This window comes from Hipposideros armiger, unplaced genomic scaffold (assembly GCF_001890085.2).
Source record: "Hipposideros armiger isolate ML-2016 unplaced genomic scaffold, ASM189008v1 scaffold_106, whole genome shotgun sequence".
NCBI lineage: Eukaryota > Metazoa > Chordata > Mammalia > Chiroptera > Hipposideridae > Hipposideros > Hipposideros armiger.
The window spans coordinates 2,045,019-2,070,215 of record NW_017731456.1 but is presented as its reverse complement, the minus strand read 5'-3'; the positions used below and the strand labels follow the sequence as shown (position 1 = coordinate 2,070,215).

General features: G+C 36.4%; 1 protein-coding gene across 24 annotated transcripts in view; it reads right to left on the bottom strand.

The window, feature by feature from the left end:
- SGIP1 (SH3GL interacting endocytic adaptor 1) overlaps positions 1 to 25,197 on the bottom strand; it is a 194,061-nt gene that overhangs the window by 10,789 nt on the left and 158,075 nt on the right. For 23 of the 24 annotated variants that reach the window (XM_019646736.1, XM_019646737.1, XM_019646735.1 and 20 more), the window contains 3 exons: positions 12,048 to 12,159; positions 5,754 to 5,909; positions 1,931 to 2,063 (listed from right to left, as the gene is read on the bottom strand). In XM_019646736.1, coding sequence (XP_019502281.1) covers positions 1,931 to 2,063; positions 5,754 to 5,909; positions 12,048 to 12,159 — 401 coding nt within the window. Of the gene's footprint in view, positions 1 to 1,930; positions 2,064 to 5,753; positions 5,977 to 12,047; positions 12,160 to 25,197 lie in introns of those variants that run through there. The other variant, XM_019646752.1, reaches the window with a different exon arrangement.

The following is a 25,197-nucleotide window of genomic DNA, read 5'->3' as shown; positions in this document are numbered from 1 at the left end:
ATGTGAGGGTGTGTTTTTGATTGTCCTGATTACTGGGGGCTGCTACTTATGGTCAGAAATTAAACATGCTGAGATTTGAGGGCAGTCCTACAAAATGCTAGCTCCTTGCATTGTTGAAAAACAACACAACGTAACAAACAAAAGACAATCCTCGGAGCACACTTTAACACAGGATGACAGGCCTACTTGCATTTTACAAAGTACTGTGAAATATATTGGGCTACTAGCTCCTCACAATCACCTATAAAATATCTGAGTAGGAATCATTGTTATCCTTATTTGCAGATGAGGAAACAGGTTCAGGGAGATGAAGTGCCCAAGGTCAGTGGCTGGTAGGGAGCTGGCTTAATTCCAGAATTTAATCTCTTTTCTACACTTTAATACTTTAGACCAAGCTCATATTGTGATAGGTGAATTCTTTCTACTTTCTAGGTTCACTTAATGACAAATATAGAGACTAAAAAAAAATCTCACAGGATTTAAAATTTCAAAACAAAGTTTAATCTGAAGTGAAAATATAGATGCAGGGTTTCTAATGAAATTTCATGAAAGAAAACAATTACAGTTTTAGTTTTACCCTTTTGGGCATAAGAACCATGCATGTGCCCCAAAATTTAACTTTTCACTCAGGAAAAAATTACACTGGGGTTCCTTTTTCTTACTCCTTTGCGTTTCTCTCAGAAGCTTAAAGCAATCACTAAATGTGTTTAAATGTTTTGGGGGAAAAAAACAGTTAAATAAAAATGCATTTTCTATTCTATTTTAATAATGAAAGTGATGAATTTCTGTCATATCATATGTGTTTGTTCAGTATTGTCAATAATGTCCAAAGCTCAGATGATACTATTATTTCAGGAAAAACCTTCTATTCAATTGCATTTTTGTAAAATGTACCATCATATAGATACTTCACCTTCAATGGTTTCCTTATGACAATATAAATAAGTGGTTTTCAACCCGTAGGGTGTATTATATATAATCAATTGGAGGACTTGTAAGAAATATACATACTGGGTTTCATCCAGAACCAATTATGTAAAAATCTCTGAGAGTTTAAAGGCCCAGCAGATATCTATGTTTAAACCTGTACCTGTATCTATATCTATCTATAACTAGATTTTAATATAAGTATCTATCTATATCTATCTATAATTAGCACTAGTTCAGGACTAGCATTTGTTTACAAGTTCCCTGGTGACTGTGCAGTCATGTTTGAGATGCACTGCTTTTTAGTAAAGTACAACTTAAAAAAATATTTTTTTCCTCATCTTAAAAAAAATAATTTGAGCATATTTAGTCACAAAAATTACTATGCGTTGAAAGTAACCTAGTCAATCAAGTGGCTGAGAATCAATAGTACGCTCAGGGCTTTATAGAATCCTTGTTTGAAATAGGCTTATTTACTAGATCAGTTATAATTTGGGGTAAGGGCAATTCTAGACACAAAAAGAAATTTCTCATGTACTATATTGTGTTAACATTAAATTATTCTTAACATAAGAAATAATTTGTTAGAATTTATTTGAAAGGGCTATGACATTCAGAAAAAAACACCAGATTACTTACATTTAATAACTGAAAGTGCGGGATTTTTGTACACTAATGTTATTAACAAAATTATAGTAAAGAAGTTTATCAATATTTATAACCTTAATTGATATGGTTTTTTCAACTTTATTTTTGTGGTATATTGCTCTAATTTTTAAATAAAACCTTTTACTTGTAAGTTTACACTAACAGGGGTATGTATGAATATTCTTGTCACTAAGTCTCCAAGTAGTTTTTTAAAAATTGATGTTTTCTTATAACTTGTAGCTTTTAAATAATATTAAAAGAAATGTTACTTTATTTACTTTTCTTTAATGTTAGGTATATTAGAATATATATTTGTAATGTGAAAGATGTCCCCTAACCATATAAATAGGCTTACCTGATATTTGAGCATGTCCACATTATAATATGTAGCCTGGGGTTTTTGTTCCGACACTTTCTTTAGGTGAGTCATCAAATTTGGCATGTTTACCCAGAATTCCTTGGAATTGGCATCATTTTGGGAATTATCGCTATTCAATTGGGAAGAAAAATGATTGGGTAGCATCTTGTGACAAACATAAACCACACAAAGAAGCATCTTAGCAAATTGTCATCTGATTTCCATATTCAGCTTTCACAATTTGTAGAGATTATATGACTAACAGTGGTATGGTTTTAGTACAATTGCACTTCTGAATGGTATTAATAGACTAATACCCATAGGGATGCATTATTGTATTGTTATAAACCTCAGTGAGTGCCCAGAGGTATTAACCAATCATGATGATAATTTGTTGCCTTAAAGAGTGAATTATTTATTAACCCAAGCTTAATAGCTCATTCTACATCAGCACAGTTTCCTCTGAGGTAATGCAATCAAGGAGCTGAGTACATTGATTTTCTTTTGTATTGACTTGAACAGTAGTTTCTCAGAAATTACTGAGTTAAATATTTGGCCAAATGTAAACATGGTCTTTCTCTCCAGTTGAGGAGGAAAGGGCAACACTAAAATTACCATACTACCTTTTAGGTAGCTACAATATTTCATGCTACAATATTTCATCTGAGAGCATCTAAATCATAAAAGAGTCACTTCTCCTGCAAGATGTCCCTGGAATTTAAGTGATAATGATCATGGTAGTTACAACTGATAAGTACAGTTTTAATGGACTAAGGAGTTTTGTATTTTATGAGAGGTATTGTGAAAATGCTTGTCTCAGTGACAAAAAGAATCAGGCAAGAGTGTGAAAAACATCTGCTCACTTCCCACATAATGAGGAAACTGAGAATGGAAGTAATTCAGTAACTTGACACATAACTTGATTCCTGAGATTTCACTTTCAGAATATCCCATATAAATATAATAATAGTAGCTATAATTTTTTGAGCACTTATTCTGTGCTAGGCACTCTGTTAGATACAGTATAAACTATTTTGTCAAATCTACTGGCTTAATGTGCACACTAAAATCATGGAGGGAAGCTGAAATAAGAAGTTTCTGATTTCCAATGTGGATCATTTCACATTTATTTTTCATTTAATGAGTGATTGTTTCTTATATACTTTTAAACCTGGCATCAAGTTTGCAAGTTAAGTCAATGCAAGGACCAAAGAGGAGAAAATAATCTTGGTAATCTCCTGAAAGACCCGTTTTGTTCACCACTGAAATGGAAGTCCCACTCAGTCAAGAAAGTGAGTGACTATAGAGGACCTCAAATTCCAAATACCAAGAACCTTCAGTTATTTTGAATAAATATCCAGCTTGACTAAATTCTTTAAATTATGGTTGAGGTGTTCATTCATTCAACAAACATTGCTCAAGTCCTTATTAGATGCCAGGCTCAGAGGAAGTTACTGAAGATATAGTGGTGAACTAATAGTTGTGTTCCATTCCCTCATGGGTTTTACAGTCTAGTAAGGGAAATGGATGAATGAAAAAACACAAACAGATATATTATTATTAATTTTAGTAAGTGTGACAAAACGTACCTGGAGAGAGAATAACAAGGGGACATGATTTAGGTGAGGAATGGTGGGTGGTGGGAGGGGAGTGGGATGGTTGGAGGAAGCTGAGCAGAGTTGATATCTGAAGCATGAGTCTGAGTTGGGGGAAGAAGGGCGGAAGTAGTATTGGAGGCAGAGGAAACAGCACACAAAGCCTTTTTGTGGGAAGACTGGTAGGTCTGGCTAGAGCTAGGATTCTGACGTAGGGTAGTGGGAGATGAGGACAGAGAAACAGACAAGGATGGATGACATGGGGCCTCAAAGGCAATGAAAAGGTTTGGTTTCTGCTACACATGCATTGTGGGGCCACCAGACGATGATGAGCAAGGATAACCTGATTTACCTCATAAAAGGTCATTCAGCTGCTGTGTGGAAAATGTAGGAGTGGGGCAAGACTGAATGCCAGATGGGAAGGAGGAAAGCAATTGCAGTGGTCCAGTGAAATGAGAGTGATCACCTGGACAAGGGCGGTCACAAGAAAGGGGAAAAGTAGCCACTTTAGAGAGAAACTTTTAGATGGAATAATAATAGGACTTGACGATGGAGAGGGAACTGTCAAGAATGACTTCTTTTGATAGGAAGAATTAACATTATTATAATGTCCATACTACCCAAAGCAATCTATAGATTCAATGAAATCTCTATCAAAATACCAATGGCATTTTTTCACAAAACTGGAACAAGTAATCTTAAAATTTATATGGAACCACAAAAGACCCCGATAGCCACAGCAATCTTGAGAAAGAAGAACAAAATTGGAAGTGTCACATTGCCTGATATCAAACTATACTTCAAGGCTATAGTAATAAAAACAGTGTGGTACTAGCATAAAAAGACACATAGATCCATGGAACTGAATAAAGAGCCCAGAAATAAACCCATGCCTAGATGGTAATTTAATCCATGACAAAGGAGGCAAGAATATACAGTGGGGTAAAGACAGTCTATTCAACAATGGTGTTGAAAAAAACTGGTGAGATACATGCAAAAAAACAAAACTGGACTCCTTCTTACACCATATACATTAGTAAACTCAAAATGGATTAAAGACTTAGACGTAAGACCTAAACCATGAAACTCCTAGAAGAACACATAGGCAGGAAACTCACTGACATTGCTCTTAGTGATATATTTTTTTTATCTGTCTCCTCAAGCAAGGCAAACAAAATAAAAACAAATGGGACTACATCAAACTAAAAAGTTTTTGCACGACAAGGTAAACAAAACAAAAGGACAGCCTACTGAATGGGAGAAGATATTCACCCATGAGGCATCTGATAAAGGGTTAATATCTAAAATAATGCCAAGATATGGAAGCAACCTAAGTGCCCGTCAATAGATGATTGGATAAATAAGTGGTACATATATGCAATGGAATATTACTCAGCCATAAAAAATAATGCAATCTTACGATTTGTGACAACATGGATGGACATAGAGGGTATTATGCTAAGTGACATAAGTCAGACTAAGAAAGCCAAATACCATATGATCTCACTTATATGCAGTCTCTAAATAAAACAATGAACGAACAAACAAAACAAGTAACTCCTTTTGTCTCATCCATTGCTAATAATTAACTTGTACAGTTGATCATTTTTAATAGCATGTATATATATAATAGTATGTGTGAACACGCATGTGCATATGTATGATGAAAACATCATATTCAGACTTAACAGAAAATGTGAGGAAGTCTAAATACATAAACAAATCAAAAGCTTCTTTAATGTCACATATGTAAAGTTATATCAAAGCAATTACCATTACAATAAAATTATATGTTTCACAGAAAAGATTTTCAAGCTTATGTGAAGAGTACCTCACAGTTCAAATATCATTTGCCTTTAAAAGATGCTAATACAGCAAATAAATTTTATTCCTTTTATTGGGCTCACTTCCCACCATCCTCATCCATTGTCTACTGATAAGTAAAACAGACAATAAATTGTTACTAATACAGATTTTATTGCTCTAAATGTCTCTTTAGCTACTTGAGATAGTTGACTATTAAAATACACCTATACATACACATACAATTACCCACAAAAAAACTGACAGATGGTAAAAGTTCTGGATTTGAATCTACCCACGTATCTGAGCAGCAGTAATTTCTCTATAGCACTACTCCCTTGCTAAGGTATATCCCTCCCTCATCTAAGCATAAAGTGCTAAGCTACACACTACTCTAAAAATTTTGTGCAAAATATATTTACCAGCAGAGAAGTTGGGGATTTGGCAGGACGTGTTCTAACCTGCTGAAATTTATCACCCGAAAAGTCAGGGCAGCTGGCGATGGGTTGTTGGCAAAGTGTCTGGTGATGCCGGCAGGAAAGGACAACACCATTTCTCCAGTAATCTTCACGATACATCTGGCATATCAAAACACATGAGAGGAAAGAGAGGAAGCCCAGGTCAGTATGCTGTGAATCAAAACAGCTGTGGAAAATAAAAGATTTATGTAACAATATTACATAGCAGAAGAGCTGAAAGGTAGGTTCTTGCAAATCCACTTTCAACTACTAAATCATTTCTTAGGCTCAGTGGTTTCACACATCCAACAAAAGTAGCTATTTTGTCGAACGTGTTTTTGAACGAGAAGAAGAAAAGTGCAGCTTTTCTCTTTCTGTAGACAAGTCTAAATGTTCACCTTACAAATAGAATCATCTATTCTGGTGGCTGTCTGTCTCTTTGATTTCTGAATTTTGGGCAGCATATTTGAAGATATTAAATTGCACAATGGTGGCACACTATTCACTGGGACTTAGTTTAGTTTTCTGAGTGACATGATTGATGCCTCGAGCATGTTCTTTTATGTACCCCTGAGGTAAACGTCTTGCTTCCCACTTAACTAGATCTTCATTCCATTAACTTGTCTATTTGGTTGAAATAGTAAAATCAGTTAACACATAAGGTAACACAATAGGATGATAATTTGGAAGCAAGAATAATCCGTTTTTTTAAAATGGCCCATATTGAGGTATAATTGAAATATAATCAATTTATAGTGTAAAATTCCATAATTTTTGACATAGTATACACCTGTAAAACCATCCCACATTCAAGATAATGAACATACCCAGCATCCCTAAATATTTCCTCAGGGTCTCTGCAATCCCTCTTTCCTGCCCTTCTCCATTCTTCCACTCCCCACCCCTAGGCAATTGTTAATATGCTTTCCAACACCATGCATTAGTTTGCACTTCCTATAATTTTATATAAAACAAATCAGAAAGCATGTGATTTTGGGGGAGTGGGGGGTGGTCTGGCTTCTTTCACTCAGCATAGTTACTTTGAGAGTCATTCATGTAGTGTGAGCATCAATAAATAGTTCATGTCTTTTTATTGCTGGGTAGCACATGGATATACCATAGGTTTGTTTTTTTACGTTCATTCACCTGTTGGAGAACATTTGAATTCTTTCCAGTTTTTGCCTATTACAAATAAAGCGGTGATGAATGTGTGCACAAGTCATTGTATGCTCTCATTTCTCTTGGATAAATGTATAGGAGTGGAGTCACTGGGTCACATGGAAGGTGTACCTGTAACTTTTTAAGAGACTGCCAGACTGTTTACTAAAGTGGAAAAATGGCTGTGTATGAGAGTTTCAGTTCTTCCACATCCTTAGCAACACTTGGGAGGGTTTGTCTTTTTAGCTTTAGCCATTCTGGCAGGTGAGCAGTGGTATCTCACTGTTGTTTTAATTTGCATTTCCCTAATGGCTAAAGATCTTAAGCATCTTTTCATGAGCTTATTTGTCATCAGTTATCTACTTTGGTTAAGTGTCTGCTCAAATTTTCTGCCCAGTTTTTAAATTGAGTTTTCTGTTCTCTTATTGAGTTTTCAGAGTTCTTTATATATTATGGATACAAATCATTTATCAGATACATGCTTTGCAAAGATTTTTTTTACCAGTCTGTGGCTTGTTTTTACTTCTTTGTTTTCAGAGTGACTTTGAAGAGCAGAAGTTTTTAATTCTTCAATTTATTGTTTATGGGCTTTATCTAATCAACTTATTCTTTTGGAGTCCTATCTAAGAAATCTTTGACAAACCCAAGGTCACAGAAATTTCACCTATATGTTCTAGAAGTTTTCTGTTTTTAGTTTTACATTTAGCTTTATGACCTACTTTTTAGTTAATTTTTGTATTAGGTGTGAGGTATGGATCCAAGTTCATTTTTTAGTGTGTGCATATGGATATCTAATTGCTCTAGCACCATTCGTTAAGAAAAAGACTGTCCTTTCTCCACTTGAATTTTGTTGAAATTCGGTTGTCCATATATGTGTGGATTTATTTCTGGATTCTCTATTCTGTTCCATTCATCTATTTTGTCTGTCTTTACACCAATACCGCACTCTCGATTTACAGCTTTATAAATCAAGCTTTCAAAGTTGTTTTGGCTATTGTAGGGCCTTTGCATTTCCATATGAAATTTAGAACCACTGTGTCAATTTTTACATAACATCAGTGTAACTCCAATTCATCCTTTACTGCCTGTTCTGAGAAAATTAATAATGGGCCCTTTATAATGTTTTCCCTTTGGCAAAAGGAACCATGTTAAGCTGTGCCAGTAGAGGGTGCTAGGAAAACATTATGGAAAGAGGGATTTCCCTTCCTGGTTCCACTGTGCTTGCCAGGCAGGCTCCAGCTTGCGGGAAGCTTGTGTAGCTAGCTCCTGCAGTGCATGTGGCTGGGCTGCCCCAGTGGCTAGATCCTGCAATCCATGTGGGTTTTCTAGCTCCTGCCGTGTGCTCACCTTCTCCACAGTCAGCTTCTGCAGTGCACAGTAGCTCCCTCTGGCATCCCCTCAGCCAGTTTTGTAGTGGAGTGTACCTTAGCGAGACACCTCCCCATGAACAGCTGGCAGTCTGCTGGGCTCTCCCTATGCCATGGTGTGGAAACTCTCAAGAAAGTAAGCCGGGGCAATCATATGTCACACCTGACCTCTCAGGGGTCACTGTCTTCACCTAAGGTCTAGTGTCTTGCAAATCATTATTTCCTATATTTTGTCTGCTTTTGAGGTATTTTCAGGTAGAAGGCTAAATAAGTACCTGTTACTCCACTTTGGCCAGAAGCAGAAATCGCAAAAGGAATATTCTTTGGGAAACAGTATATATTTAAAATGAATGAACCTCTTTATGTCTTCTCCATTCATCTGGATAACGGGCCGTTGTACTAGTTCCATAACTTTAAGTTCAGTTTTGCACATTCTAGGGAAATTGAAGTTAATAAGTGAAAATGTTGCTCATGTCTGAGCATAGGGAACTCTGCTTGCCCCACAGCACCTTGTACACTGTGTAACTGTGATTAAAGAGAGCCATGTGGCTCGGGTGAGATGGTCTTGGATACACATTCAAAAGAGCTTCTGTGGAAAACTGCCATAGGCTTGTATGTATAGGGCTGGGTTGGGGATAGATGTGGAGGGCAGGTGAGCTTCCAAAAGTTGCCATGTGCTCCATCTTCCCCTCAGATATTGTCATCCATAACTCTGTACTGCCCTGAAGGAGAATTTTGGTTTCTGGAAGTTCGCACCTCCATGTCTTCTGAAGAATGTCGCTGATCTCCCAGTTTTCCTCCTCTATCTTTTAGATCCGTAAACCTTGCTTGATTTACTAGAGCTGAACTGGTGCTGAGTTCTGGACTTCCCCTCAAGCTGCGTCTACCCTGGATGTTTTTCAATATGTGGATATGTAGAATATCATTTGACAACTCTAGAGGAAAACAGTGCGCTTGCTAATTAGACTTCAGTATGTACCATCACTCAGCGTATTGTTGTTAGCAGTGGTGGCTCAAAGGCTTTTTAATTGGGAGGGAATCTGCTCAGTTTCTTTTCCAGGTTGCTCAAAATGAGATCTGAGCGGTGTCTTGGTGGGAGATGTAGTTTCTCTTTTGATAGTAAGTTAGCAAGCGGAAGCGGTGGTATTTCTCAAGTCAATAAACATTTATTGACTGCTAACTATACAAATACTTTTATTTGTTTTTGTAATTTTTTTTGAGTGAGAAGGCAATTAAAAAATGAGCAACACAGCCCCTGCCTTCAAAGGGCCCAAAGGCTCCTGTTACAGGTGTCTGAATACTCAAGGGAAACGTGTAACTATATTTAAATGGGTTATATATCACAGTGTAAAAGAATTGAAGTAATAGATTTCTCTTTCCAGTGCATGATCTGAACACAAATGGGGAAGGCTATGATGAAGGACGAGAGGGAACCACAGGCAAAACCAACTCCACCCACATGACTTTTCTGCACCATTTCTCCATGTGGTGCTATGTTTGCCTTTATCCTACCCCCACCTTACCCCTTGATTGAACTTTTGAACTTGAGTTCTTTCCTTGAAAGTGAATAACAACGGAACAGCAGTCAAATGATTCACTGCTTGGAGATAAAATTAAGTTTAGAAGAATGTCACTTCATGATCTGTTCATAAATTTTAAATCTCATAATTTCAATGAAATAGACTGGATCTCCTATCTACCAAGGTACAGTACATACTTCAACCATTTATGGCAATGTAACTGAAAACAGACTCAATATGTGCACTCATCCACACGTCAAAGCCTCAGTTAATTTGGAAAGGCATCAGAAAAGCACTAATATTCATTTGGCTGAAGTGCAAATACAGGTTTCCATATAGGAGCTGGGAAAGAGGGGAGGGGACACAAATATTCAGTCTATAGCATTATGGTTTATACCATGTACAACCTAAGCTCATGGTAGTTTCTTGTTCTAACAGTTAAAATTCATACCTCTGTACAAGGTAGCTTTTGATTTCTATTGACATGTGGATGAGACAAATGTACTTCCTGCCCTAAAGATGAAAGAGAAAGGACATGGGATAAACCAGAGTGTTGTAAACTGAAATCTAATCCCCAATGTGATGGTATTAGAAGGTGGGGCCTTTGGAGGTGATTAGGTCAAGAGGATGGAGCCTGCAAAAATGAGATTAGTGCCCTTATAAAGAGACCCCAAAGAGCTCCCTAGCTCATTCTACCACGTGAGGTTACCTGGTAAAAGACTGTCTATGAAACAGGAAGCCAGCTGTCATCAGACACCGAATCTACCAGCTCTTTGGGCTTCTGAGCCTCCAGAACTCAGAGAAATAAGCTACTCATTCTGTTGTGTTCTGTTATAACAGCCCAAATGGACTAAGACACCACAGTTCACAGTGTTTGTTTCTCTACAATACTCTGGGCTGAGAATAAAACATGACAGTTAAGGTGGTTGATAGAACCCAGGGGCTGGGTGGGACACAAAGTTGGAGTTACTAATTATATTAGTTTCCCAGCAAAATATTGTTAGAGTCAGACTTCAAAAAACTAGCGTTTCTGAAGTGTAAAGAGAATTCATGATTAGACATACAAAGTCCCACTTAAAATATATGTGGGAATTTAAGTTCTAATTATATTTATCACTGTTTCAAAAAAATTTATAAAATAGCCTAGTGTGCTATATGCACAATTTTTTCTCTCATTATGATTTCCATAGACGCTAAGCTTGTCTAAGCCTTAATCCTTGCAAGTAAAAAACAAAGAGCAATTCTTTTCTCACCTAGGTTTTTCCTTTGTTTATTATTTATCCATCAGATTCAGACATGAAATTGTAATAGTGACATACATGAAACCCAGTTTGACTTAGGTATTCAGTTTTCAGTGTAGATCAATAATCGCTTTGAACGTGTGTGTGTGTGTGTGTGTGTATGTGTGTGTGTGTGTGTCTCATGAACCCCTTTGTGAAATTGACAAATGCTGTAGACCCTCTTTATGGATAAGTGCACATATGCACACACATACATAAGATATGCAGTATAATTTCAGGGAATCCACTTCTTGAATCCTTTGCATGGAATTATATAGTATAGAGAGGCAAAATGCTTAATCATATTACATATACAGTCAGGTCAAGTCCATTGTCAGTTTGTACTGATATAAGTTAAATCAAGTTCTTATAAATAGAGAGTGGTATATTTTTTACCTAGAATTTTTAATTTGTTGTGATTACAATTTCTTTTTTGGCCAGTTCTTCCTTAATAAAGATAACATATCACTTGTCCTGTTACTAATCTGGGTGTTATGGGAAGGTTTTTCCCCTCACATTCTTATTCCAATGTGCCATTGTTTCAGTTTATATGTTATGTAGGTGATTCCCATTCAGGAAAGACAAAGACAGTAAAAGACATGACCTGGACATTTACTTTTGTGAAGTAATAAATGTTCTCACTGTTGACACAGTTGAATCAGGGTTTTCTGGTTTTCTGTTACTTGCAAACAAAAAGGAATCAGAGATTCTGGATAGTAAGATATTAGATTACTGGATATTTTGGTACATATTTAAAAAGCAGTGCATTAGTACTCCTAATTAAAACTTCTCCTCCATTCTAGGTATGACACCTGTTATTGTTAGCTGGACTTTTTTTGGTTTTAAGGTATGGAATGAAATGCGTATATTTAGGGTGTCCTCCACTGAATAAGACAGCATTGGAGAATACAGTGGACCAAGCCCCAGGCTTACTTGCTTGGATCTGCTCCTTTGAAGTAGGCATTGACCGTTTCTGTAAATGCTGCTGCAACAGGGAGGGTGTCCTGGGCTCCCATGGTTAGGGGGCTGGGTCCCCTGGAAGAACCTGCATGAAATGAAGAACTTTCATTTATTGTGGGCATAAAAGACATTTTAGTATATGTGGAATTATACTGAAGGATTAAAGAATGGAATCTATTACTGAAAATAAAAATATGCTCAGAACAATAACTGTATATTCAACATAGAGCTCAAGTATTTAAAAAGAAATATTTGGCTGGTTTATAGACAAACACAATTGGGATTAATTCAACTATGTATTTTACTACAGAAAAAAAATCCAAGCAGGAGAATAAAGTCACAGGGGTTTTCACTATTTTGTATAAAACACAAGGCAGTGTTTGCATGACAGTTTGTATAGCAGGTAATTAATAAAGAAAATCCTTAGCTTCCTAGTTGAGCACCCACCCTATACAATTGTCCGTAAAATGGTTATCATTTCTTCATTTTTAAAGAGACAAACAGCCATGGGGTACCATGTCACACATTGTCCTTTTCTGGATTATTTCCATTTCAAAAATTCTGGATTATTTCCCAATTACACTCAGATCAAGTAGGCTCAAGCTTACATGTCCAAAAAATACACAACCAAAACATACACCTCAACTTAGCAGAAACACATAAATGAATCCTATCACACTATTAAAAGTAGCAGCAGTGCTCATGCTTATTGAACACCTGCTACATACCAGGCACTCCACTGGATACCTTACAAGAATGATCTCATTCAACCCACATCAGCTCTGTGGGATAAGCATTATTATTTCTATTTTATAGAAGAGACAACAGTTAGTTAAGTGACAAAGCTAAAATTCAAACCTAAATTTGCTGTACTACAAAGTTCAAGTTTTTTCTATGATATAGTACAGTTTGTTTAAATGAAACATTTTCTCGTATGGTTTTGATATAACTTGAGGTTTCCAAAAGGAGCAATGTTTAGGATTGTTGTCCTTTTTATTCATTCCTAGGCATGGTACTGAACAGTAAAGCTTTAAAGTTTTAAAGATTAATTACAAAGCACTTAATTATGTCCCATGCTTCTGTTACTATAAAAAACAAACAAACAAACAAACAAAAACCACCAAAAAACTTTTACTCTTCCCTACCCCATCACAGATAATATATTATGTTTCTTTTCTTTTACCTTCAGTAACTTCTGTCCTCTTTTCTGACTATGAAAAAAACTTGACCCTTTGTCTATCTCTGTCCTCAGTCAAGTTTTTCTTGATAATTCTAGTTCACGCTTGTCTCTTTTTTGTCTTTCCTTGGCTTTCAACATCAAGTACTTGGTAAATGATCATTAACAAACATTTGCTTGCCATCTACTATGTATCATGTGCTATGGTAGGTACTGGGGATTTAAAGAGAAATTAAACATAATCCTTGTCCTCAAGGAGTTACAGTTCAATGTGCTAATATCATCAGCATCATCAGCATTCACTGCCAGCATTACCTCCATCACGGTTACTTGCCGCATACTCACTACATATTTGACATGCTTTCTATGTAAACATGAAGTAAGCATTATCTTCATTTTGTAGTTGGTAGATCCAAGGCTCAGAGTTGATACAACTTGCTCAGTCTTGCACAGCTGGTACACAGAATATTTAAGACTGGTGCTCAGATATGTATAAGTTCAAAGTTTAGGCTCTGAGGACTACATTATTTCGCTGCCATACTAGTGAATTACAGCATCATTTGAGCGCAAATAAATAAAGTACCCACGATGCGTTTTAAGATGGGGCATGTCTAAGACTTTGCTGCCTATAAGACTGTCAGCATTTAGAAAGAAGAAACTATACCATGAGCTTCTTTTATGGGACCTCCATAGTCACTGAAACAGAGCCAGAGTTACACTGACCTTTCTTTAAATACATGTTGAATTACCCATTGTTGGATCTCAGAAAGATAAAGTTTATGCACATCTATACATAAAGAAGGCACACTAAACAAAGGCCATTATTTCATAACAGTGTTGCTCACTATATGTGTTCACTCATTAGTTCACATATTTATTGAATGCCTACTAGGTCATTCCCCTGAAGTAGAATGGTTTCCATAACTGTTAGTAAACACTCAGTGAGAGGGCTGGATTCTCACCATTAAGTCAGGATCACAGTCACCATATGACTGGAACCTGGGTTTTGTGAAGGAACAAGTAGATCTGTAATCAAGCAATTAGAGCAATTTGATGCATCCTATAAGAATGGTATGAACAAAGCTTTAGGAAAGCACTTCATGTTGCTTGGATAGATCAGGGAAGGTTTCACTGAGAAGGTGCTATGGTAGCTGAGGCTTGAGAATGACTAGGACCTCAGGATGGAGAGAAGGAAGATGGCCCAGCATGTACATAGGTGTGGAACTGAACAAACACATGGCATTTGGGGAAACCACAGGAGGCATGGCTGGCATTGTGTGTGTGTGTGTGTGTGACAATGTGGTAGGTATTGAAAGGTAAGACATGAAAAGAGATGAGGCTGCAGGGGTTAGGAATTAGGTCATGAAAAGGTTTGTACAGATATTTAGAAAAATTTGTCTTTATTTTATAAGTAATTGATAGGCATTAAAATCATAATTACTTTTTGATAATCTAATACAAATCTATGGATGCCTTTCAGAGCTGAATGTGCATATATATATGCACAGGGGATCCTGGAACTGAAGTTAAGAACACTCTCTATAGAAGATGAGAGGCCTTTGAAGTATTTGAAGCAGGGCAGCTATAATGTGACTTGAGTTTACACGGCGATCACTCTAGCTATAGTGTGATAGGTAATTTAGTGAGGGGAACAATAATGTAGGTGAGGAGGCCTCTTAGAAAGATAAAGGTGCAATTGGTGAGAAATGCAGACATTAGTAGATAAAGGGAATGTCAGGTACAATATTTTTCAGTTCTGCTAAGCATTTGATAGTCTTCCATGATATTCTTGAGAATAAAATAGTGAAATTGGGTGGACAGTAGTCTTATCAAGTGAATTGACAATTAGAGAAATCACGATATCCAATGAACATGAATCAGTGGTTTTACATCCACTGGGAAGGAAGTCTCTAGTAACCTATCTCAGAGATCTTAGTCTGGGCTCTTCTGTGACTTGGATAAAACTGGAAGATATTCTCAGAAATGGTACATTGTAGTGGCTGAGAGCATGGCATTTGGCATCATACATACCTGGGATTTAGTCCTGTGTCTGACCCTTATTATCTATATGATCTTTGGCAGGGATGATGTAATAATACCCACTTTGTAGGCCTGTACTGAGGATAAAATGAGGTCAAATATTTAACACAGTGCTTGGTTTATGGTAAGCACTTACCAAGGATTAGCTATTTTTTTATGATTATCACAATTTAAGATACTATAGAAGTTATCTTAAATAATGACAGACTCATTGAAAGTGCTCAAAATTATCTCAAACTTTTAGAATACTGGGTTGGAACTGACCAGAAAAATATCAGCAAAAACAAATGTGGAATTGTTATAGATCAAGATTAAAATTTTATCAAACAATTGTGGTGTGGGGCAAACTGGTTTGGTGGAAGAATATATGAAAAACGATTTTGGGGTTTAGTTGATACTCAACTTTCTATTGTTGGGTTCCAAATAGTTTGCTTATTGGCCTACATCAGTGGATGAGTAATAGATCACTAGAAATGATGGTTTCACTGCTTTTTTGTTGATGTGCTTTGTTTTAAAGCTTATCAGATGGCAATCAAAACACCCACAAGCTCTTCAGTGTAATGATGTGTAAGACCATCTGCATTGTTATAGTTTGAATGTTTATGTACCTCCCAAATTCATATGTTGGAAACCTACTGCCCAGGGTGATGGTATTAGGCAGTGGGGCCTTTGGAGGTGATTATCTCACCATGAATGGGATTAGTGCCCTCTTAAAAGAGGCCCTGGAAAGCTAGCTTGTCCCTTCCACTGTGTGAGGACACAACTAGACTTTGGCAGGCTACAACCTGGAAGAGGGCTTTTGCCAGAACCCAACCATGCTGGTATCCTGACCTTGAATCTATAATCTCCAGAACTGCAAGAAATAAAATTTTGTTGTTGATATGCCACCCACTTTGTGTATTTTTAAAGCAGCCAGAATGGATTAAGACATGCAATCTGATGAGCTCTATCTTTCATGCTACAGCTTCTCCCACTTCCTCCAACAACCCTACATTCTAGCTATTTTTAACTCTGGCCACTATGGCCCTTTTCAGTAGATTTAATCAATAAGATCAGGAAAGAAAAAATACAAAAACTTTATGAAGAACTTGTTTTACCTTAAAGGATCCACAATTTATAATTCTAATGCCTTCACATCTCTGTACAGTACAATTAATATGTCATTTTTATTTTACTTTTTTTCATATATTACTTAATTTCTTTACTGTTGTCTGGTCTGCATATCATTTTGACAAGTATATATTATTCTACGCACATTCTCCAAATGTTGAGCCATTTCTAGATAGTAATTATTTTAAATCCATCTTTGTATCAATTTTTCTTCCTTTCCTCTTTAATTATTTTTTTAACATATAGTTTTATTATTACAAAATGGGATGACCAAACTATAAGGCATGTAAAGTTTTGACTACTAAGGTTGTCAGCTTCTTTTGCATAAAGATTCTACTCAGTGAAAATGCCATCAGTCATCAATGAATGTTTCTGTTCCCCTGAAGTGCCTTAGAGAATCTTTGTTAGCATGAATATTGGAAAACTGGTTAAAACCAGGAGTATCTAAGATGGTGAAAAATTCAATGGCCTAAGAGGAGTTAGAGGGGTCTGGAAACTATTTTCAAATATCTGAAGTACTATTCCCAGACATTGACTCAAGGGACCAGAGTTCATGGTCATGGACCTGCAAGTTCATAGCTTTGTGACCTTGAGCAAGTCAATTAACTTTAGGTTTTTCTCAGCGATAAAATGAAGGCAATAGAACACATAACATCTCTGTGTTAGAATTCTATGACTTTAAGTTGTTTAAGGTATTTAAAAATTTTAAACAGTAGGAACAACTTTCTAACAGAAAAATAAGCTGTGGAGACATACACATGTAACCCCTCAGGAAATAAGACATGAACGTATGGAAAACTTAATAACAATAACACATGCCAACAAGAACTTACGGTAATAAAGTGAAGAAACTATGAGATTATTTTATTGCAAGATTAATTGCCAAATAAACCATATAGGGGTACTGTTCCATGATTTAACAGAAGGAAGCTTGGGCTCTGGACTCATGCAGACTTGAATGTGAATCTTGACTCCTCCACTTAATCTGTATGAGCAGGGGCAAGCTATGTAATCTCTGTGACTCACCTTTAAAATAGAATAGATAATAATAATGTCTATGTTAAAGACTTGTGGTAATCATCAAATGGAATAATATTTATGAAGTCCTAAGCATGGTATTGTACTCGAAAAACATATTACTATTGCTGTTGTTTGTGTTGCTGTTATTTTGTCAGGGTGAGCTTTACTCAGGTTGTTGAATTAGAGTTGATTCTTTGAAGCTGAGGAGTTATTTCAGTAAAAAGCAAAGGGAAATGATACCGCAAATGATATTCTTCATTGAGCATGAAGATAGACTAGAACCTTCAGGATCCTTCCGTCACTAAAGCTCTGTTATCATAGGAACAATGAGTTCTGTGTATCCATGCTTAATTTTTTGCATTACCTAGGTGGAGATTATATCTGCTTAAGTAGCTTGACGTAATGCTTAGACTAACAGGCGATAAAGTTGGTTGAATGTGTGTTTGTCCTTTGATTTATTTGAATGTGAGTTTTTGCAATAGACATTGTAGTAGGTGCTGAAGGATACACAGAAAAGCATAAGTCAGGATTCAAATGTAGGTCTACTTAACTGCTCTTTCCATAAGGAGCCATGGAGGTCTCATCTCAACCCACCGTGGCACTGGGTGAGGTCGACTTGTTGCATGCCTTTTAAGTGAGTGGGGCATTGGCGTTTCATGGAAAGGAGGATGGAACCCTTAAGAAAGTCTGTTATCATAAAGTAAAATTAGGGATACTGAAGTTCTGGGTATGTAAACAGGATTAGAGTTATTTTCAGTCTTCCTCTTCGTAAGTCCCTGTTTACCTATTGTGTGTGTGTGTGTGTGTGTGTGTGTGTGTATTTTTATGTGCATATATTTCTTGCTTTTCAAATTCCACTCTGTCCAGAAACATGATCAGCTGACATTTTTGTTGTGATTTATAGAGAATTTTCTTCAAACTGGGTCTTTGCTTACAGTTGCCAAACTATTATCAAACATTAATGCACTAATTAACATCCTAAAATAATGTTTGACTCAGAAAATGGGAAAATACTTTGTTTTCATCAAAAAGTCACATCAAACGTATTCAACACAAAGACTATTGTGCACAAGGGAGGAGACAAAGCCATAATATAATGTCTTCAGTACGAGAACTCACATGACCAAATCCTAGACAATTTCATATAGAAATTTTTCACGAAGCATCTGAAGCTGAGCCAGATAGAACATGGAACCATGAAGGACATGAATAATGATATCAAGATTTATATAGAACACTTATATGTGGTGCCACTGTACTGAATGCTTTATATGCATTATGTCTTCTACTCTCAAGACCTGTCTTCGAGGTACCAACCATTATTATGTACATTTTACCACTGAGGAAACTGAAACTTAGTGAAATTAAATAGTTTGCTCAAAGTAACTTGCTCTGCAGTAAGTAGAAGTGCTGGGACTCAAAGCCAATCATGTTCTTAAACCCTGCCCTTTATTATCAGTGTTTGCCCATTCATGTTAGTAAGGTTTGCTCCAAGGTACAGCTGGATGTACAACAAGTGTTCTCAGTGTCACCCTCAGAGGAGTTGAAAATTGGTTCTTGGTGGAAGGTGAAAGAAATCTTACTTTTTTACATATAAAACACACCAATATACATACAGGACATAACCAGATGTACAGTACATCTGTGATATTAAAATTCTAGGGAGCAATTATGGAAAACATAGGTCTAAAAAGGCTCCCTGGATAAGGGAGGATGGATAAATAAAAACAGTTTGAGAAGCAGTGGTTTATAGTTTGAAAAAGGCCATGGATGCGAATGACCTCGCACACCTTATCAACTCTTAGAAAAAACTTTAAGGCACTGGTTTTGCTGAAGAATAACTTTGTCTTTCTTTCTTCCTTTCTTTCTTTCTTCCTCCCTCCCTCCCTCCCTCCTTCTCTCTCTCTCTCTCTCTCTCTCTCTCTCTCTCTCTCTCTCTCTCTTTCTTTCTTCAAACTTACACTGAGTAATATCTGTGGTGCCATAATTATGGGTGACCTAATCATGACACTTGGGAAAATATCTAACAGTATGGCCCATACAAAGGAACAGAGTACTGGAAAGGCAAGGGAGGCTCGAGAGCTTGATCAAGCCAAGAGAGGTATTCTCCCATGAGCAACATGGGCAGACCCTGAGCTGAGGCAGGAAGAGGTGAATATGGCCAGGGGATTCGATATTGTCAGAGAAGCTGGGAGAGCCTGGGTGAAGTTTAAAATGAAACAGGCGCAAGGCCAGAGTGCAACGGTAGGGGACAGTGACAGGGGTCCAAGGGCACCAAGAGAAGGAGCGAGGAGTCTGTTTAAGAAATGGGGAGAATTAGAAGTTCCAAAATAGACATCCAAGCACGTTGGGCAGGTGGAGTATGCTTTTCTGTGAAAAGTCTGGCGTATATTTTTAGAGAAGTGCTTGCTAATTGAAGGTATAGCCTTGGAGTTGACAACACTAGCATATTATTAACTTGTTAGAGTCTTTCTCAAGTCCAAGTGGGAGAAATGAACACTTTTAAAAAGAAACAAAATATTCATGAAGAACCATAAATGACTAAAAAAGTATGAAAACAAGTTCAGCGTCACTAGTAATCTAAGAAATGCAAAGGAAGAGAGACCGAATGTTTTAACTTTTCAGATTCGAAAAGATCTGAAAAACAAAACAAAACAGTACTTCATGCTTGTGAGCATATAATAAAATAGGCACTGTAATATAATGCTGGTGGAAGTAAAAACTGGTATAATCTTTCTAGAAAATGCTTGCCAATGTGTACCGTGAACCTTTAAAAGTTTCATAATTTTAGCCCATAACTTCAATTTTAAGAAGAATAGACAACATCTAAGGCCAAAAAATTATGAGAAAAGGCATTTGTTGTATGTGGGACAACTTAGAGAAATTTAAATACCTAATAATTGAAGTGAAATAAATCATGATTCATGACAGAATGAAATGTGATGTAGATATTTAAAAGTTTTCAGTAATTTAAAGTGGAGCTAAAAAGAATTGCATATCACATTTTCCCTATTAGGTGGGAAAGGCAAAAAAATTAACATAACTCAATGTTTATAAGGGCATGAAAAATTGTTAGTAATATTGTTGATATGAACTTTTTGGAGAGACATTTGGTAATATGTAGTAATATTCAAAATGTGCATTCCCTTTATCATAGCAATTCTATTTTAGGACAAATTTATGACACATTTTAGGGCAAATTTAGACAAATACATGAGGATATAGGTTTAAGGTTGCTCATTGCATCATTTTACCTAATAGCAAAAAAAGGGGGTACAAACTAAATATCCTTTAATAAAAGATAGGTACAAGCATATAATATAATACTATGGAAATATTACCATGGTTACACACACACACACACACACACACACACACACACACTGCATATAGTAAATTTAAATGACTGCTATTGACTGATAGTTACAGAGCAGACTATATATGCTATTTGCATAAAATTGTACATAACCTATTTCCTTGATTATAAGAAACACACTTTTGAAAATATTTTAACATTTCTAAAATTGAGATGCATCTTGTAATCAACATCAAAAGAAACGTGGCAGCTGTTAACAGAGCACGTCCCACTGTTGTCCTGGCTTGTACTTGTAGGAATATAACCACTAGTAGTGTTATCAGCTCATCTCATGGTCTCCTCGGTTGAGTTTAGTTACTTGAATTGATAGCCTCTCATGTGACTGAATTTTAACTTATATTTGGAGGACCTTTATATCCCCTTAAAATGTTTTTTAAAAGATTCCATCTGACGCAGTAATAAAGTGAGACGTTATTTTTACACAGAAGATAAACTGTCACATGCCAGGCTATGCAGCCTCGGGCAGGAGAAACTGCCACATTCTCTGAAACCTAACCACAGAATTTTGAAAGATGAGACAAGTAGGCTATGATTGAATTATGCCTCATGAAAGAATATGTAACTCAGGTGCTAAAGCTATATCTGTCAAAAACTTCTAACTGACTTTCAAGATTAAACTATCAACATCAAAAAAATAAAGAGGTCAAGATTATGAACATGTGGAATAAAAAGCATTAAGTCGCTGTGATATTAAAGATAATTGCTGAGGGCCAGAAGTGATTTAGTCTATCTTTCTGAATATGAAATAAGCTTAGATTCCATTTCTGATAGTTATACTGAAGATAATGGCTTGTCTTTTTGTCTGTTGCTGTTGGTCAGAAAAAAAAGTGCTTTTCTACATTTAATAAAGTTTGTTTTGCACCTGAAAAGTTGTTATTAAACCAATGGGCGTATTCCAGTGCATGACTTCTTGGAATCAAATAAATGCAGTGTGTGTGTGTGTGTGTGTGTGTGTGTGTGTGTGTGTGTGTGTGTAGATGTATGCATATACAGAGAGAATTTTCTTCAAGATTTTTCACCAATGTTATCTCACCTAATCTCTCAACAGTGTGATTTATATTTACTTATATTTACTCTTTTTTTTCTTGTGATGATTTGATATATGTATACATTGGAAAAGGATTCCTTCGATTTAGTTAACACACCCATCAACTCACATATTTTTATTTTCCTTTTTTTGTGTGTGTGTGAGAACATTAAAGTTCTGCTCTCTTAGAAAATTTCAATTGTGCAATACAGTGCCATCAACTATGGTCACTACATTATACATTAGATCCTTAGACCTTATTCATCTTATAACTGAAAGTCTGTACCCTTTACCAACTCTCCCTATTTCCCCCACCCCTTAGCCCCTGGCAACCACTTTTCTACTCTCTGTTTCTATGAGGTAGACTTGTTTGTTGTGTTTTATTTTTTTAAACTCTACATATAAGTGATACCATTCAGTATTTGTCTATCTCTCTCTGGCTAATTTCACTTAATATGATGCCCTCAAGATCCAGCCATGTCATTGCAAATGGCAGGATTTCTTTCTTTCTCTATATGTACTCTTTAATCTATACTTTCCCATATAGTTTGAATTTTTAAAAGTAATGTGCTTAAATCAATTTCATAATCAGAATAAAGCAAACTATGAGCTATTTTTAAATGTTTTAATGGCATGGGGCACATTATATATTAAAATAAAAGAATGCATAATTATATACTGTATGAAAATATAAACCACACACACACACACACACACACACACTCACACACACATGATTACATACACATACATGATAAATCTTAGAAGTGAAATACACCAAAATCAGAATAGTGGTTATCGATGGTTATTAGATTATAGATTGTTTCATTTTCTTTACACTTTTCTGTTTTTCTAAATTTTCTATAATGAGCATGCATTATATTTTGATATTGTGACAAAAATATATTATAAATAGAAACGGGGAGCTATATTGGGATCTTAATAACACAGAGGTTTCTACATTTGTCCTTTATCAATTTCTTGAATGGTTCCTGTTCTTACAGTTAAAAAGTGGATGCCTGGAATATTCAACACTCCTGAAAGTTATTACCCTAAGGGGCTGAGATTCATGAATGGAGAGGCATGAAGAGGTTGTCTGTCATAGTCTGACTGCCTGCAACCTATCTGAGCTGTCATTTTCATGGGGAATTGGGCTGTGAGCACAGTCCAAAAAAGGTAAAATCTAAAGAAAGCAATAATCAACATTAAATACTCATTCTCCCTCCTCCTGGACTCACTCTTTACAAGGGCGTCTGCAACTCTTGAAAGTCACCAAAACATCCTTGAAAAATTAACATCGCCCTTGCTCCCTGTGACACTTCTGCAGAATAACCTTTTATGTTCTCTCAGAGGCATATTTCAAACATCTAAATCAGATCTTAGGGGAAGCTGTGCTCTAATTATTCTGAATATAAAACCAAGAATCACAATCGTAAATAGCACACCCTGTCTGTGTGAATGTGTGCCAGCAGGAAATGAAGTCCCAAGCCATATACACTCATGTCCTGGTGACTCAGTACAGCAGAGCCAGCGGAAGAAGAAAAAGTCCATGAAAACCTGTCTGCTAAAAGTCTATGCTCTAGCAGGAATTATTACCACGTGCATACTGCACAATAATTGAAGACACAAAGGGTTAAAATCTTAAGGGCAATGACTTGTCTTAATGTCCTATCTTAAATACCATCTCTTGATGACCCAAAATCAATCTTTGATTTAATAGGTGAAGCAATGAATATATAATTTTTACCACATATTAATGATAATTAAATAATAATTATCACTAATAATTATTATTTTAGGAAATAATTACATTTGTATACTACTTTATAGTTTACGAAGGCCTTTCACAAGTAACTAAAATCTGTTAAGGAGTATATATGGGATTGATTAAATATATTCATTCCACACACATTAAAAGGGCTTTGAAATGGGAGATTCTCCTGAGTCTTGACATCACCTCTTTGAATCACTTCTTCATTCATTACTCGTATGTCAGTTCTCCTTGGAAGGGAATAGTCAGAAGTTCTCCTCTCTGCCTGGGGTAGTCAGAATCAAGAGGACAATGGGATAGACAACCTCAATCTGTGGACAGCTTTTCTTAGAAGGCACATAATAAAAAAACTATTGCATGACGAAGGCTCACAATCATGCAAAAGGTAAAACAGTCCCCCCCCCCCATGATCTTCAGCTTCTCCCTTCTTTTCTCAGGAAGTTTGAAATTACTTGTCAAATCTGCTGAAATGCCACAATTTAGAAATCCTTGAATAAAAGAGATGGTAACATTTTCCCCCACATTTCCCATCGGCATTAATACAGCCCACCCTGAGGAAAGTCTCACCAGGCAGATCATTAGTCTCAACAAGTCAGCTTTAAAGACAGGCTCTGGTGGAGGTGGGCGTGTACTGCAGGGAGGGGCATTCTGCTTCAGAATCATTCTGTGCCACAAGCAGCGAAGCAAAGATTGCTCCGTGTCCCTGATGACGGGCAGGGAGGCCATGTAGCCACTCACAGCAGCAGATCAAGTTGCCAGATGTTTTATGTGGAAGAAAACTAGAATGCCACAACCCAACCTTCTCCAAAGCAGACAAAAACTAAGTAAAGCACAGCCATGTTACAAGTAAGGGATGTGTGAAGTTGGACAATAGCGGTACTACATCATTGTTATTGAGCTCCTTGCTAGCTCTGACCTCCAGAGTTAACTATTTAACCTTGACTATGATCTTGCGAAATAGGTCCCACTATTATTTCCAGTTTCCAGAGGATGAAACTAAGGCTAAGAGAGGTTAAATAACTTGCCTAAAGTCACATATTATGCTAAGGATACACGTCAGACCCAGAAGGCTAATTCCAGAGCCAACACGCACGCACACACACACACACACACACACACACACACACACACACTCACACACTGTCTCTCTTCCTCTCTCTCATATATATGTATATACTATATATTCTATATCTTTCTCTATATATGTATGTATGCATGTGTGCATACTGAGAGTAAACTGATATAAATTAATTGGTGACTCTTTATTGCTAATATAAAAATAGTACTCAATATACCTTGAGGTTAACATTTACACATCACCTAAGTATTTATATTAGAATGCTAACTTAGCAACATTTTAAAATTTCTTCAAAGCAGACTCTGTGTAGGTTTAAATGTCACTCCCATCTCTTTCTTTGGAAGTTATCCTTAAGTTCTAAGACAAGTTAAGTTTCCGTGTTGGATGCCCCCAAAGCACCTTATCTCCTGAATTATAACCTGCTCTAGTATTACTGTAACTAATTGTTTAATTCTGGCTTCTATGCTCCTTGAAGACAGGAACATGTCTCTCTTATTCACTGCCGTAGCCCCAATATCCTTCAT